We start from the raw sequence: 15,834 nt of genomic DNA on the forward strand, positions 1-15,834 counted from the left end.
ACTCAAAACATGTTGTTTATTCGTACACTCCTTGCATCACACTCGACCTAGGCCCATGACGATATGATAATACTAGATCGGACTAATTTATACATGTATATATTCATCCTCTACTTCGGCCCTTTCTAACTATTATTCCAAGTTTTCACTAGTAATTACAGCATCCTATGTGTGCGAGATCGCACCCTTTATTGTAGAAGACGTGTTTATTATGATCCTTTGCGGCATTTCATCCGATAGGAAGGTCAAGGGTACATGTAAGTAGGTAATCACGTTGAGTGATGCGAATCTCGAGACCTCCCAAGGCTTTTAACAGTACAGCCTGTCATCCTCAACTACCTAACCACCGCCTCATAACCACCAACCCCAGCCGCATCAAAGTGACCCGAGCCCTAGTCTCCGACTACCTACCTTGCATAAATTGTTCCAGCGGAGCAGGGTGGCTTTTCCCCAAAACATGTCGTGTTGTCACATATCATACTAGTACATTCAGAGTTGAGACCATATCATCATAGCACTCGGCCACACACACACACACACACACACACACACACACACACGCCGCCATCAAGCAATCCACCGCCATCCCTTCCCCTTCGCATCCGCCCAGCGAACCCCCGCACAACACACAGTCGCAGCCATCAACAGCGCCCCGTCCCAATACGCCACGCTAACATACGCCCGCGCCCCCTCGTCCGGCGCCCCAAGCAGCTGGCCGCCCACAGGGCTCCCAAACATGGTCCCCAACCCCCTCACCATCAAAATAAACGCATTCACCGCCGCATACTGCCGAATCCCAAACACATCCGCCACCAACGCCGGAAACAGCGCATAATACCCCCCAACCGCAAAACTATACAGCACCACAAACGCCACCCAAAGCCCCACCCCCAACCCACTCCCCTCCCCTCCACCATCACCACCCGCGCTCCCCAACCACAACCCCAACACACTGCTCCCCGCCACCGCCATCGTCACCACCAGCATATTCTGCCGGCCCCACCGGTCCCCGACATACCCCGTCAGCACGCGCGCCACGGCATTGACCGCGCTGCTGGCCGCGAGCAGGCTGGCGCCGCGCGACGCCCCCAGCCCCAGGACGACGCTGTACGAGGGGATGAAGGCGAGCGGGAGCTGCGCGCCGGCGGCTTGGAGGAAGGCCGCGGCGGCGGAGAGGAGCAGGGTGGGGGTGGTGAAGAGGGGGAAGGGCAGGTGTGTGGAGGGGCGGGAGGTGTCGACATGTATGGGTTGGGAGTTGGTGTTGGTGTTGGTGGTGGGATCTGGGTCTGGGTTGGGGGTGGGGGTGCCGATGTTGGCGAAGCGGCTGCGTGGGACGGACCAGGCGATGGGGAGCCCCGCGACGAGGTTGAAGAGGGCGTAGATTTGGAGGGTTCGGCGGCCGCCGAGGGAGTTGAGCAGGGTGCTGAAGGCGGGGGAGAGGACCAGGCCGCCTGCACCGCCGCCGGCGAGGATCTGGGGGAGGTGTTAGTAGGGGGGGGGGGGGCTTGGTGATAACTATAGTTCTAGGTCGGGTTGCACGGTAATGTATTGATGGAAATGGAATAGAACTTACAATACCCATGGCCGTAGCGCGGTGGTTGGTGAAATACTCGGGCGCGGGAGCCAGGAGAGGAAAGTACAAAAGCGACATCCCGAGGCCAACCAGGAAGCCCTGTGTAAGTAGCAGTTGCCATATAGAGCTACTAACCGACGCAAGCGCGAAGCCAACCGACATCATGAGCACCCCCGACACGGTGATAGTCCTAGTCGTCAACAGACGCAGCATCCTCCGGCGCCAGACCCGCGAAGCAGGCGTGGCCGGGCCCCAAATACCGTGCTCAATGCGCGAGATGACCGGGTTTACGAGGATGCCGCCGGCCCAGGTGAGCCCGTAGCACAGGGTGCCCACGAAAGCGAGTAAGGCCGTTGGCGGTGAGGCCTGGCTGGCGGGCGAGGGCACCAACACATCCTGGTCCGGCGACAGGTAATACTCCTGGAACACGCCGAAACATTGGTTGTACCCGATGGTCAGCGCGATGGCCCCGAAGGCGGACGAGACCACCGCCGCTTGCTTCTTGCGGGATATCGGCGGCAGGGTCACGGCGGCGGCCGGGGTTGGGGATTCGGGCCCGGCTTCCCGGGCGGTGAGCGGGATTGTCGGGTTTCTTGCTGCCATGGCCGGTTTAGGAATAGGGAATTCAATGTGCTCTGAGGAGGGATATGAAGAGGTGCATGTCATGTTACACTGTTGGATGACGTTTATCTACTAGTTAGTTCGGTCTAGTTCGGTAATAAGGTAGGGAAAACTCGGGTTTGTACACCGGGCCGATTTGGAGGATTTAGAGGGAGCAGTGCTAACAAACGTGGCCGAGTAAGGGCCGTAGCGTTATTTTATCCCTGTGAAGGACGAATCGGCTGACAGTTCATAGCAGGGGCATATCGTTGAAATGGCGGGCTCAGTCCGCTTCAGCTGTTGAGTTGAGTCCTGGACATTTCTATGTCCGCACCTACATACAATAAACCTCGTATACACCAGTCCATCATGAAGTCCCTCTGGATGCTCCTGGGTTGTGCGCTGAGTGCCCATGCGGCAGGGGTTGACAAATGTGTAAGTGACTCCTTGGACCTTTTTCTCATAATTCAAGTCAAAGCCTCCATTAGAATCCAAAATTGACTGTGAACAGTGTGCTCAACTACATCGGGAGCTCGGCATAAAAATCAGCTTTCCCGGCCAGACTGTTTATAACGCCACGCAAGACACGTACTGGTCTCTGCAGGAGTCTGGGCTGAAGCCAGGCTGCATCTTGCGACCCTCGGTGGCCCAAGATGTAGCTCGGGCCGTCTCAGTCATTACCGCGAATGACGGTTGCCATTTTGCAATCAAAGGCCAAGGTCATGCTCCCGCGGCTGGCTTTGCAAACATAGACGGCGGCGTCACGATCGACATGACGGGCTTGAATACCACCGCCCTGACCCATGACCGTTCGGTTGTCAGAGTCGGAGCCGGAGCTGCTTGGCTTCAGGTTTATCAATATCTTGATCCTTTTAATGTTTCAGTTGCTGGTGGGCGCAATGGCCTGGTTGGTGTGGGAGGGCTGACCCTGGGAGGAGGAATCTCACATTTCACTACCCGTGTCGGGTGGGCTTGTGATAATGTCGACAATTTTGAGGTATGAGTTTCCTCTCACTGGTAGTTCCATTTCACTTCGATCAGTACTAACCTTGAAAAGGTTGTTTTAGCCGATGGCACCCTCACAAATGCGAACAAAACTCACCACACCGATCTTTACCGGGCACTAAAAGGGGGCGCGAACAACTTTGGGGTTGTGACGCGTTTTGATCTTGGCACATTTCCTCAGGGCAATATCTCCGTCTCTAGCTTTGCCCATGACGTCTCCCAGAGAGGTCCAGTCTTCGAGGCCTTCACCGACATTGCAACGTCCCCGAGCTTTGATATCTACGCCTCCCTCGTCACGGCGTTTCGCTATAACTCTACTGTAAAATCATGGGCCATCAGCAACTCGGCCGTGTATACCCGTCCTGTATCTCACCCGCCGGTGTTTGATGGCATTGCCGCCGTGCCCAGCGTTTCAAACAGTTCGCGGATAACATCGCTGGCTTCCTTTGCTGACGAAGCTCCCACACCACCCTTGTGAGTTGGGCTTTCATTAATCTTTTGATTTTAAACTTTGCAGCAGCAAAATCTGATGACCGGCTAGAAATTGGCTTTTTTCCACGGTGACTTTGAAACCCTCCACCGAGTTCATGCTCGAGGTGTTTGATATCCTCAACAGCACCTTGTACGCCGTCAACCCCCAGGGCGGCATCGTGTGGGCCATCGCCTTTGAACCACTCCCATCGGCTGTCTCGTCTTACGCGGCCAACACCGGAGGCAACGTTCTCGGTACCCGACCCGAAGACGGAAATAGTTACGGTAGGTCTCCGGCCATTTCTAATACTGGCCCCTAGATAATGAGCTTTGCTTACCGAACGCACAACAGTCATACTTATCTCGGCGCTCTGGCCGAACCCTGCGGCCAACACGGCGGCTGAAGAAGCCTCCCGCCAGGCTATCTCCAGAATCGAATCCCGAGCCAGGGCAAAGGGACTGCTGAGGAAGTTCCAGTATCTCAACTATGCTGCACCATATCAAACACCTCTCGTTTCTTACGGCGCCAAGGAGTTTGAGTTCCTCAAGCGAGTGAGCAGCAAATACGATCCGCTCGCCTTGTTTCAAAGACGTGTTCCTGGGGGGTTCAAACTTTAGACTGGAAGGGAAGGCAACTTCAACTCTAGAGCAGCGGGCCCTCTAGAGTCTGATTCATCAACATTTTGCAAGCGGCGCACTTCAAGTACCGAGTTGTGCTTCGATCCCATGTATTGCCCAACCGAGAACAAGCTAATAGAATTCAAGAAAGACTTGGGCATAGCCCAACTCCCCAATCATACCTAAAACAAGGAGCTATCTTGACAGTACATGTACATGTACCGGATACCCCTTGATGGCTATCAGCTTGTGTTCCCCCCCCTTCCGCCCATCCGTGTCTGGCCTGGCCTCGCCCGCGGTCGACACGGCCTTTAGAAAAGAGGCCTGTGTCTGCGCCGGCGCATTGGAATCCGGTCGGAAGCGGGGCCTGCCCACCGTTGCTGCCGTCCTTCCAGTCCGCCTGCTGCTGCTGCTGCCTTTGCTGCTGTTGGTGCCGGGCGGTCGGTGCCCCCGGCGCGGGGCCGCATGCGCTTCCCTTAGTCGTACCTCCTCGTCGCCGTCGTAGCCCTCCTCGGCCCTGCGCCGCGCAGCGGACGACGACCGGACGACTCGGCGGGCGGGACGCGCGAGGTGCGGGTGCGGGCGAGGGGCCGGCGTGGGGGGGACTCGTCGCGCGCGGGGACATGCCGGACGCGCGCGCGGGGCGGGGAGGAGGCGCGGGCGGCCGGGGCCCGGGACTGGGCGCGGGCGGCGGGGGGGCGGGATGGGTCCCGCGTGCGGCGGGCGAGGGGGCGGCGCGGGGGTGAATCGTCGCGGCTCATGCGCGTGCCCTGCCGGGCGAGCGGGCGCGGGGCTGAGGTGGGGGAGTCGCCCGGCCAGCCTCCGGGGGGACCTGCGTCGCGACGGGTAGGGCGCCCGGCGCTCTGCCGGGAGGGGCCGCGGGCGGGGGAGGCGGTGCCGCCGCCGCCGCCGCCGCCGCCGCCTCGTCCGGCGGTGGGAACGTCGCCGCCGTTGCGCAGGTTGCGCTCTTGTTTGTTGATGCCCTTCTCGGGGAAGGCTTGGCCGTCTTCGTAGCTCTCCTGGCAGAACCTCAGCCAATTTTGGAAGCGAGAGCCGAGGCATGTCTCCGGGAGCAGTTTGATGCATCTGCTGAGCTCCCTGATAAGTTCGTCGCCGTGTGGGTAATCTCTACGACGCGCAGCTGCCGAAAAGTTGTAGTTCATTGAGCTGACGTGCAGCGTGAGGGCGAGGAGCACACGGTGGATGACGGTCAGAGCCGAGGCCGCGCCAGCCTGGCGACGAAGCTCGACGGTCCCGTACTTGGTGAAGGGATCGAAGCTGGTCGAGATGTACCGGGTCTGGTTGGCGCCGCCTCTCATATGGTAAAGGAAGGTATCCTGGCCCTGGCTTGTTACCGCATCGAGCTCGTGAAAGATGGGTGCCCAACCATCGCGAGGGACATCGAGATACTCTTGGTGACAGAAGTACGTGTAGTTCGGGTCCGCGTACCGGTTGACACGGCGCTCGGGCGGGAGGAGATCACAGAGGGCGTCCTCCCAGAAAAAGGCGCCCTTCGCCATCTGGTTGAGGTCGGTGAGCGAATAGGTGCTGTTCTTTGTCGGCCCGGGAGATACGTGGACGTGGCAGGCGCAGTTTTCGTTGGTCCAGAAGTCAAATGACTCGCCAACAACGTCGAAGATGGTCTTGATCTCGGTTTGCCATTGCTTGTTAGACGACATGGGCGGCGAGATGATCTCGATACCCCCTATACTCTACCGTTAACATGTCTGGATCCCAATGATTACTACCGCACGGGGCGCTGGGGGATACATACACCACTTGCGGAGGTGAGGCGGCTCTGTGAGTTTATATTCCTTCAAACTGGCGTCGGATTCGCACTTCCAACCATTTCTTGGGCCTAGGGCAGCGTCGATGATTGCCTTGATGGCGGCGCCAACACATTCCCGCTGGTCCTGCTTGGCGCCGAGGTCCCTCGAGTTGTTAGGAAGCGTAGGGTCCCAATCCCGCCAATAACTGGGCAAGCTGCGCGGGTCCCTGAGCGACGCTTCGTCGATGGCGTTCTCGACATGCGGGAGGAGCCGCACGAAAATCTCAATCTCAACACCAAAGAGCGGCCTCGGTCCAGCCGAGGGAGGCGCTGAACGAGCAATGTTTCTACTCATTGTTGTCTGGTGTTGAAGGGGGGGTACTCAAAAAAAGGGGTATTGGATATAAGTAAGAAAGGAATGTGGGTATTAAGAAATGTACCTCGGAAAGGAGTGTAAAGAGTTGTAAAGGAATGTATAGTACCAGGTAGATGGAAAACAAACAAAAGGAGCGTCGAGAGAAAGTCCCGTTTCTCTCTGTGGGTAGGTTGTTGGTACTGGGGGTTGAGTGTTTGAATTAGACCTAGCCACAAGACGGAAGGGCGCCCTTTATAATAGTAGGACAAGTTTATCTGAATTCAGACGGTGGGTTCGGTTAGTCGGTAGGTAGGTACCTCCCCGTGCTGCGTGCGTACCACCAACCAGCAAGATCACCCCGGCCATCTCGGTAGTCGGAACTGAACATACACACTCGCAGTCGGCCCCGGGCCATAAGTCCCGTCAGCCGCGAGGCGCAAGTATGGTTTCCGAGACGCCCAACTTTGATTAGTTACGGTACTGGAACCCCGGGCCCTGACATATCAAGTGGTTGGCTGTTTGAAAAACGTCGCGACCAGGATGGCAAGCTCCCTACGTATCTACCCCATGTTACCTTGGGTGAAGAGGTCCGAAGCACAAACCCCTTCAACGGCGGCGTATGGAAAAAGGCCAAGTTGTCTGAGGATAGCCTGACGAACCTGACACGCCCGCCGCCCGCCGCTTCAACACTGGCCAGGCCGTAACAAGTAAGTACCAAGGGCCGTCCCGACACAACATCCGAGATACCCAAGGCTGGTAAGTACAGTGGGGATCCAAAAGTATCCGGCCACCCCGCTTTTTCCCAGCCACCTACATTATATCTTGGAGGCTTTAACAGCAAATATCTCAACATCACCAAATCATGACGCATAACCAATAGATGTTGTTAAGAGCCCTGTTTAAAAACTTTAATATTTTGTATACCACCCCCTCGCTTTTTTAACAGCGGCTAGCCGGCGTGGCATTCCCTCGATCAGCTTGTCGATGAACGACTGTGGGATAGCCTCCCACGCCGTATGCAAGCACTCTTTGAACTTTGCTATATCTACGCAGTTCTGCTTCAGGCACCATAGCTCTGGGAATAACGTTCGTAGGTTTTTCTTCAGAGCTGCCCAAACGTGCTCAATCGGATTCAGATCCGGACTGTGTGCAGGCCATTCGATCCACGAAATCCCCCGCGTCTGGAGCCACTCCTCCGTTGCCTTGCAGACGTGAATCTTTGCGTTATCTTGCTGGAAATGCCGGGTATCGTTGTAATGAGGTAGGAGACCTTCTTGGAGCGCCTTCTGGTAAGATCTCGCAGTGTATCCTCGCCTCGGGGCATCTTCGTCGCGCTCCATCACGATGAGGTCACTTCTCCCCCCTTTCCAGACCATTCCCCAAAGCATGATCGAGATGTTCGCTTTCACATGGTTCTGGAGGTTGACGAAACGCTTATCGAACTTCTCGGACGGAAATCGGAACACCCAGCTAGTCGGATTTGAAGTGTTATTCTGACAGGAACACTCGTCTGAGAACATCGTCTGAAACGATTAGCGGGGTAAGAAATAGGAGGTAAGTTCAACACCACTAACCTGAAGGAACTCGTCGATATTCTCAAGCCAATCGCATGCAAAATTGTACCTATCCTTTGCCACTTCTTTGGTCAAAGGAATCCTCTTCATAGCTCTCCATTTGCGGATGTGGTGTGACCGGAGGCAGCGGCGGATGGTAGAATAGGAGACAACCTTGCCAGTTGCGTTAACAAGCGCTTTTTTCGCAATGGTTCGGTTTTTTTTGACAAGTAAAACGATATACCGTTTCTCCCTTCGAGTTAGAACCGGCGGCCGGCCCTTCCGGGGTCGCGAATCAAACGTTCGGTGAGTTTTCCAGTGCTCAACACAGCGGGCGACGGTATCGCGGGATACGCGAAAGAGGCGAGAAACGGCGCGTTCGCTCTGCCCGGCCGCAACAAGTGTGCAAATGGCTGCACGTGCGCCTGGAGAAAGCTCCTGTAATCTCCCGCGTCCGGCAGTCAATTCAGCAGCAAAATCGGCCAAATTGAGCTTCATCTTGTTGAATTGTCGTGGTTCAAAAGTTAAGGGTAGGAAACCGCGAGACGCGTTTCGCGTTTAATGAAAGCGGGGTGGCCGGATACTTTTGGATCCCCACTGTACTCAACTATGGCGGCAGCCTAGCGTTTTTATGCCAAGCAGTGTGGTTCGGACTTGGTGATGCTCTGAAAGACTTCGGACTTATTGCGCTTATTGCGCTTATTACAACTTTTTGCGGGGAGAGAGAGTTTCACCGCGTCAAAAAGCACATCATCCCAACTTCGGATTAAAACGTGAAACTACTCGGTATGAATGGTAAGGTCTCGGTCAGGCAGAGAGAACTAGGCTTCACAGGCAACAGGCCGGTCACAAGTCGCAAAAGTTCCAGGGCCACGGCCTTTAGGCATCTTTTCCAATTGGCATAAACTTACTCAGGTACTGGATTTTATAAGACTATAAGTTCATTCGTGGCTACCTAGAAAGTCGAATGGAATTTGCTCGGAACATCAACCTACCTTACCTACCTAGTTTATCGCTACTTAGCACAATTTACAAACTATCAGCTTCCGCTACCGCCATTTGGTTCAGTCTACCTCTCCCTTTAAGACTCCTTACTTAGGTACCTCACTTACGATGCCTCCTCAACCTACACCCGCAGCACGCCCGGCACAGACTTCGGGTCCGGCCAAGTCGACCTCTACCGCGACGACAAAGACCACTTCGACTCCGGCGGCATCAAAGTCAAGTGGGACTCCGGCTGCAACAAAAACAACTCCGGCTCCGGCTACTACAAAGACGACACCAGCTCCGGCTACTACAAAAACAACTTCGACTACGGGTACGAGCAAGACAACCTCAACCCCGGCTGCAAACAAAACGAGCCAGGCCCCGGCTTCGACCTCGACTTCCGGCCAGTCGGCCCCCGCCGCGGCTTCCACGGCGGCCCCGACGCAGGAGGATCTCAAGTTCGACAAGGAGCAAACGCGCAAGGAAGCCCTGATGCAGGCGCACTGGCTGCAGTGGTCGGCGAGCGCCGAAACGGAGCGGTCGTACGTCATCGTCTTTGACCAGTCGAGCGCGCCCGTCACCGCCGAGCTCAAGCGCATGACGCCGGGGGCGAAGCCGGCCGCCGTGCCCCAGGTGCGCGGCTTCTTCGACTTCCTCAGCTCGACCAAGCTTGGTGACGTCCAGGTCGCCACCGTCGACGCCGCCACCTACGGCCAGCTCATGGACAAGTTCGACTTCAAGCGCATCACCGTCAAGGTAAACAAGGAGAACCGCACCGGCTTCATCCCCATCGCCCGCGCCACCAACACAAGTGAGGGAACCCCTGCCCAGGCTGCCCCCGCCGCCACCGGGGACAGCAACGCCAGTGGCACTAGCACTGGGGCTACCAAGACTAGCAACACTAGCACTGGGGCCACCAAGACCGGCGGTGCCAACACCGGGAGCGGCAACGCTACCAAGGGTGCCAGTGCTGGGACTAGCAATGCTACCAAGACCGCGGCCAGCAGCGCTGGGACTGGCGGTGCCACCAAGGGCAACGGTGCTGGCGGCGCCGCCACGAAGGGCACCAGCGCTGCAAGCAGCACTACCAAGACCAGTGGCACTGCGGTTAAGGGCAAGGGTACGGACCGGTCGTAGAGAGCAAGTAGTGGGCAGGTTACCACTCCTCGAGTTCTCTGAGAAATGGTCGTTTTATGATGGGTTGGTGTGCACAAGGTACCTTTTTTAAGGCGTTATTGTGATGGAACTATTTGTCGCTGGATGATCGATCTCTCTGGCAGGTTTCAATGATTAGCAAATGCTGAAAGTTGAACTTTCATTTTCACGGCTGCACTGTATTGATGTAGTTTATTCGTACCTATTCTGTACAGTGCACTTGGGTAAACAAAGTTGCCTGTCTCATCGTTGGGCTGGGTGCCCTTGTCTTCATCTCAAAAATCGAAAGTACCGCCAAAACCAACAAAAGAGTTACAAAGACTGAAATTTCCGGGGATTTATTAGTTATTTGATCGATTGAATGCCGAATTTCTAGGCAGTCACCAACGGCCATCTCGGTTACCTGTACTTTGAGGGACTCGGAATGCAAATGCCAAGCCGGGCGCGACCTCGGACGCCAAGCCACGGCCGCTTCGCCCTTCCGTTTGTCAAAGGACTCGGCTCGCCTTCCCTTTTGGGACACTTACACGCCTGAGCGCCAAGCCATTGCCCGATTCGGCCTCCGCGCGGGAACAGCCGCGCGCGGGAGTCGCAATACCTCTCTCGTTGTCCTTGAAACCCGCCCAGCACAAAGTCTGAAGTGGTCGGAGACTTTTCTTAACCGCCATATTTCGCGGTTGGGTAGTTGACTAATTATATTCTGATTCGGAACGAAAAAAGATGGATTACTACTCAACATCAGTCATGCCGGGATGGTGCAATTGCCCGCGCGGAAAAGTCTGGAAAGTTGCCTAGGAACTTGGGGTCCTCCTCGGTCCATCATATACACATATATATACACATATACCAGCCCTTGACTCGATGCTCATGGCCGTGTCCAAGTGCCAGTTCACATCACCTTCCATCAAGTCTTTCCGTTAATATTCACCATGACAAGAACAGTCGTAATCCTCGGGGCCAGTTACACTGGTATCCCCATCGCCCATTACCTCCTCAAACACACCGCGACCAAGACGAAAGACCTTAAGGTCATACTGGTTGCTCCCAACACACACATGTACTGGAATGTCGCTTCGGTTCGCGGCATACTTCCTGATATGATGGGCGACGATAAACTTTTTTACCCCATCGCCCCGTCATTCGCCAAGTACCCATCAAACCAGTACGAGTTGGTGAGAGGCGTGGCCGAGAGAGTGGATCCAGACAGGAACACCGTCGAAGTGCGCGGGAACGATGGCTCTGCTCGGACGATCCAATATGACGAGCTGTAAGTGGCGATCAACATATACCCCTTTGCCCCCTGACCTACGTCAATGCCACTGGGTCGTCCTAACAACCAGGGGCAACAGAGTCATCGCCACCGGCAGCAGCTCCAAGAACGGCATGCCCTTCAAGAATCTCTCGACCACCGAAGCGACCAAAGAAGCCCTGCACAGCTGGGCGCAGCGCATCGCCTCCGCCAAGTCCATCGTCGTGGCCGGCGCCGGCGCCACAGGCATTGAAATCGCGGGCGAGCTCGGCCAAGAATACGCCGTCACGGGCAAGAAGCAGATCACCCTCATCAGCGACCAAGACCTACCCTTGACTTCCAAATTCCGCCGCGACGTGCGCGAGACCGCCAAGAAAGAACTCGAACGCCTCAAAGTCAAAGTCATCACCAACGCCAAAGTCACCTCCCCCACCACCACCACCACCACTGCCACCCCCACCCCCAACACAACCATAACCCTCACCCAAACCACCCCCTCCCCCAAATCCCCTTCCCCCCCCACCACCCTCCAAGCAGACCTCATCATCCCCACCTACGGCCTCACCCCCAACACCTCCTTCCTCCCCACCTCCCTGCTCGACGCCCGCGGCTACGTGCGCCAGACGACTCGCCTGCGCGCCGAAGGGCACGACAACATCTTTGTGGTGGGCGACGCGGGAAACCTGCAGGACCCGCAGGGGGTGCATGCCGATGCGCAGACGGTGCATGTGGTGAGGCTGTTGGAGGCGCGGGTTTTGGGGGGTCGGGGTCGGGGTGGGGGTGTGGAAAAGGAGGAGGAGTATACGCCGGTGGGTAAGATTACTTTCGCGGCTACGCTGGGGAGGAATCGCGGGACGGGGCAGGTCGGCAATTGGAGGGTGTGGAGCCTGTTGGTGTGGTTTTTGAAGGGGAGGTATTTGGGGACGAATGTTGCGGCGGAGTTTGTGAGGGGCGAGAAGACGCTGGGTGGGAAGGCGTGGTGATGGGTGGGTGGGCGAGTGGATGGGGCGATGGGTAATGGTGATGGTGGTGGGCGTCGGTTTGAGATACCTCTAGAGGATAGTTATTTGTTTGGGCGCTGGATTAATTAGTTGCTAGATAGGCGGGAGTTGTTTAATGTCTGAAGTCTTTCCTACACTCGGTTCTGCTTTGTCCCAGATGATTCCCCTGTTGCTTCCAAGTGTCGGTGAGCATCCGAGTCACCTTCACGCAGCCCGCAACTGCAAATGATTTGAGTTATGTAAAAACGAGATGAGCCCCAAAAATCAATCGATCGGTCGGTTTGTTTAAAAATCTGTTCCGAGTTATTGAATGTGGTCATGCTGATAGAAATTTAATTTGATGGAAATGTTGCCGCTGGTTGCTCGGTCGGCATGTTTTTGTTGTTCCCTAATTGAGCGGGAGCTGCAAGGGGGTTGAGAAAGAGGCGGGTTGATGGACCAATGCATGTGTTTTCAACTCCTTGGAAAAAAAGAACAACACCATCTGCCGGCGGGCAATTGCATCGCTAAAAGTCAAGAACGCTGAGAGCGATCCGTGACCGGGAAGAGTGGGGCGGGCTGTTGCCTAAGCCATGTCCGGAGGTGTAATTCTGCGGGGTATAAATAGGGGTCCCGGGCCCTCCCCGCGCGAAATCCGCTGCAAAACTTTGCCCCAAGCTCCTCGACTTTCGGGAACTTTTTGGCAAGCAGTTGGACCGTCAAAGTCCAACCTGTTTGTGTGGCACTCGGGCCTGCAAAACGCAAGCTTGAAGCTTCTCCGGTGTGGTCCGTGCTCGCGTCTCGGCGCGTGGCAAGAAAAGTGGTGGGGCGGTGCGCCAGCCCCACTTCTCTATACCTGTGCCTGGGTGGTGACAAGACCCGAGCTTCAACGCCAAGACTGACCTTTCAACGCCAAGACTGACCTTCAACGCCAAGACTGACCTTCAACGCCAAGCCCCGAGCTTCAACGCCAACGAACGCCGGCACAGGTGCAGCGCGCATCATCTTTAGAGTCGAATCCAATGACCTTCAAGAAGTGGGTTGGATAAGGTCCGTTGTGTAAGTAATTGATAGCCGTCTTGAACTGTGCGGGTTTTCAGTTCACTCTCATTTCTTCTTCAGTCTTCCCTTCTTCCCTTCCATTTCTGCCCTTGCCTGGGCTTGCTTTCTGCCCGTGCCCTTTTTTGGCCCGATTCGGTAAAACCAAGGATTCCCAATTGCCTGCAGCTGTTGACCCACCGACGCGCTCTTCCAAACGCGCCGCGAGAATGAGCCCAGCCTCTCAAAACCGGCCCACTCGACTGCAGAACCTCTCAATTGCATCCCTACATACACCTCTTTCCTGCCTCTCACCCCTACCTCAACTACCTCAACTTAACCTCAATCCCTACCTAATCTCCCTTCGATGCTGTATAATTTGAACATCCCGACTTTCTTTCCGTCGTCCGCGCAGTTAATTGTTGTAATTGTTCGAGATAGTTAACATCTTCAAAGAGCGACGACACGGCCGACGCGTGGGCCATCGGACCGCCAAACGCAGAAATGGCGACACCACCGACCATTTCGAACATGTGGACCGCGCCCTCACCACATTTTGCGGCTGCCCAGCCAGCAGCTGCGAGTACAGCGGAAGAATCGGGCCTGCAGGCGAGGCCTATGGGACGTGCGTCTGCTTCCGTTTAGGTTTCCTCTCCATCCCCGTTAATGTCGCTAATCTGGTCCTGCCCGCAGTCAAGGTCCATTACTCCTTCGATCGTGATAATCAGGTGCACTGCCTGGCGCGGTGGCCTAATATCCTTCACATTCAGACCATACCCCTCGACGAAAAGACCACTATCGGCGTGGTAGACTTGCGGACCTGTCTCCAGGCGGTGTCCCAGAGCAGCCCAGAGATCCTGAACCAGCAAGAAAACGACTTCAGCGTGTATGCATACGACTACTCCGAACCGGATGTGCCTCTCGTGGGACAGGGTCTGCTGTCATCGAATCTGGACTCACAGCGTGACTCACAACAAGAGCAATTGGTCACGGGACGTGTCACGAGAAATCTCCTTGCCCTTCTTCATAATGGAAGCCGGGATACCCTGGAAGTGAAACTGAAGTTTGCGACTGTGGCGAGAATCCCACAACGGATAGACCACCCCAGTATAGAGGGTGCAAATGGGACGAGATCGGCGTCAATTCCTGCCGAGGCCGTGTCGGAATGGAGCTCGTTCATCCAAACCAACAGCATGTTGGGGCATGCCTCCAACGCTAGTGCCAGCGCCGTCTCCTCCCCTGCGCTCGCACCAGCACAACTCAGCCAGCACAACCCCCTAATGGCGGAGAGCAAGCCGATGGGACCACGGAGCGACAGCCAGCCGCCACAACTAATTCGGCCGGCTACTAATTCCCCGTTCAACGGCATGCCGCCTGTTGCGATCCTCCCAACAAACAGGCCTTCTAGCGCCGCACCGATCCCCCCGAGGCCGCAGGGCTCCGCAGAAAACGCGCCATCACCGGCGCTTTCCCAACTCGTAGAGCCTGCGTCAAAACCCCGTCCTTCCAAGCCTTCGAGATCGCGGAGCAAACAACCGACTGGGAGGCCGCGGGGACGGCCCAGGAAAAGGCCATTGGAGACAGGAAACACGTCGGCAGTCGAGGAGGGTACGGATGGCGACGATGGGCCGCACAAGAAGAGGGCTACGGTCACTAAAACCGAGTACAGCGCAATTGCTCCCTTTGGCGCCACCCCGGATTCCCTAAGGGTGGCTGCTAGCACCTCCGGCTCCCTCCGTAATATGAGGCCTGTTGGTGCTGTGGCAGAAGGGCCTGCTGCCAATCACCTCCAGGATGTCCCTCGCGCACCCACACCTATTCCAGACGGGCGGGTGTTGCACCAGCAACACCGGAGGAGAGCATTGGAGAACCAGGCGAGAGCTGAGCACATGAATCAGATGGACCAAGGGGGCCTCGACAGGGCAATGCTGCAAAATGGGAGTCAGGATGCCAGATCGCCCGCGGATTCGAATGCGCAGTCCCCCGACCATGGCTATCTGCCAGAGGATAGCGCTGGGGACCTGAACTCCTCGCCACCTGTCCCACGCGCAACCCCATACATCCAATCCAGCCCGCCAGCCTCCAGCCCCACCCTTCCTGCCATGCCCATGCCATTGCTTGACTCTGGATTCATGAGCGGTGGGCTAGAGGATATCTTTGATGAGGACATGTTGCAAGGTTTTGGGCAGGGGCAGATGCAGGATCAAATGCTCCCTGTTTCTTCTCTTCCTGTCGCAAGCAAGCCGGGACCCCGAAAGAACGGTCGTTCCCAATCACAACCACAACAACAGCCGCAGCCGCAGCCGAGCAACTTTCCTCGTTCCAAGAAGTCAACCCGGGGCTCGTCCTGAACTGTTTGCCTACTAAGAGCATTTTCAACTCCTGCTGGGCAAAGCTAAGGCCTTGAACCGACAGGCACCTCACAGCTCAGCCTGCGCCTTAAGAAGGCGGCAAACCGTTCCTTTAATCGATTCCCATACTG

General features: G+C 56.3%; 7 protein-coding genes across 7 annotated transcripts; 4 read left to right on the plus strand and 3 right to left on the minus strand.

Moving 5' to 3' along the window:
- Positions 1 to 567: 567 nt before the first annotated feature.
- CHGG_07809 (uncharacterized protein) lies at positions 568 to 2,239 on the minus strand (the record flags this gene model as incomplete). The annotated part of the gene is made up of 2 exons (XM_001225464.1): positions 568 to 1,473; positions 1,709 to 2,239. 2 exons carry the CDS (start codon positions 2,237 to 2,239, stop codon positions 568 to 570), a joined length of 1,437 nt encoding a protein of 478 aa, XP_001225465.1.
- Positions 2,240 to 2,542: 303 nt separating this feature from the next.
- Positions 2,543 to 4,267, plus strand: CHGG_07810 (uncharacterized protein; the record flags this gene model as incomplete). Its single annotated transcript, XM_001225465.1, has 5 exons — positions 2,543 to 2,608; positions 2,685 to 3,170; positions 3,402 to 3,652; positions 3,720 to 3,934; positions 4,002 to 4,267. The coding sequence occupies 5 exons, from the start codon at positions 2,543 to 2,545 to the stop codon at positions 4,265 to 4,267; spliced, it is 1,284 nt and encodes a 427-aa protein (XP_001225466.1).
- A 476-nt stretch (positions 4,268 to 4,743) lies between these two features.
- Positions 4,744 to 6,390, minus strand: CHGG_07811 (uncharacterized protein; the record flags this gene model as incomplete). Its single annotated transcript, XM_001225466.1, has 2 exons — positions 4,744 to 5,972; positions 6,042 to 6,390. The coding sequence occupies 2 exons, from the start codon at positions 6,388 to 6,390 to the stop codon at positions 4,744 to 4,746; spliced, it is 1,578 nt and encodes a 525-aa protein (XP_001225467.1).
- Positions 6,391 to 7,298: 908 nt separating this feature from the next.
- Positions 7,299 to 8,441, minus strand: CHGG_07812 (uncharacterized protein; the record flags this gene model as incomplete). The annotated part of the gene is made up of 2 exons (XM_001225467.1): positions 7,299 to 7,835; positions 7,965 to 8,441. 2 exons carry the CDS (start codon positions 8,439 to 8,441, stop codon positions 7,299 to 7,301), a joined length of 1,014 nt encoding a protein of 337 aa, XP_001225468.1.
- Positions 8,442 to 9,056: 615 nt separating this feature from the next.
- On the plus strand, positions 9,057 to 10,067 carry CHGG_07813 (uncharacterized protein; the record flags this gene model as incomplete). The annotated part of the gene is made up of 1 exon (XM_001225468.1): positions 9,057 to 10,067. The coding sequence occupies one exon, from the start codon at positions 9,057 to 9,059 to the stop codon at positions 10,065 to 10,067; it is 1,011 nt and encodes a 336-aa protein (XP_001225469.1).
- A 947-nt stretch (positions 10,068 to 11,014) lies between these two features.
- CHGG_07814 (uncharacterized protein) lies at positions 11,015 to 12,317 on the plus strand (the record flags this gene model as incomplete). Its single annotated transcript, XM_001225469.1, has 2 exons — positions 11,015 to 11,352; positions 11,426 to 12,317. 2 exons carry the CDS (start codon positions 11,015 to 11,017, stop codon positions 12,315 to 12,317), a joined length of 1,230 nt encoding a protein of 409 aa, XP_001225470.1.
- A 1,539-nt stretch (positions 12,318 to 13,856) lies between these two features.
- On the plus strand, positions 13,857 to 15,703 carry CHGG_07815 (uncharacterized protein; the record flags this gene model as incomplete). Its single annotated transcript, XM_001225470.1, has 2 exons — positions 13,857 to 13,977; positions 14,046 to 15,703. 2 exons carry the CDS (start codon positions 13,857 to 13,859, stop codon positions 15,701 to 15,703), a joined length of 1,779 nt encoding a protein of 592 aa, XP_001225471.1.
- Positions 15,704 to 15,834: the final 131 nt, after the last annotated feature.

Source organism: Chaetomium globosum, genomic scaffold (genome assembly GCF_000143365.1).
Source record: "Chaetomium globosum CBS 148.51 scaffold_5 genomic scaffold, whole genome shotgun sequence".
NCBI lineage: Eukaryota > Fungi > Ascomycota > Sordariomycetes > Sordariales > Chaetomiaceae > Chaetomium > Chaetomium globosum.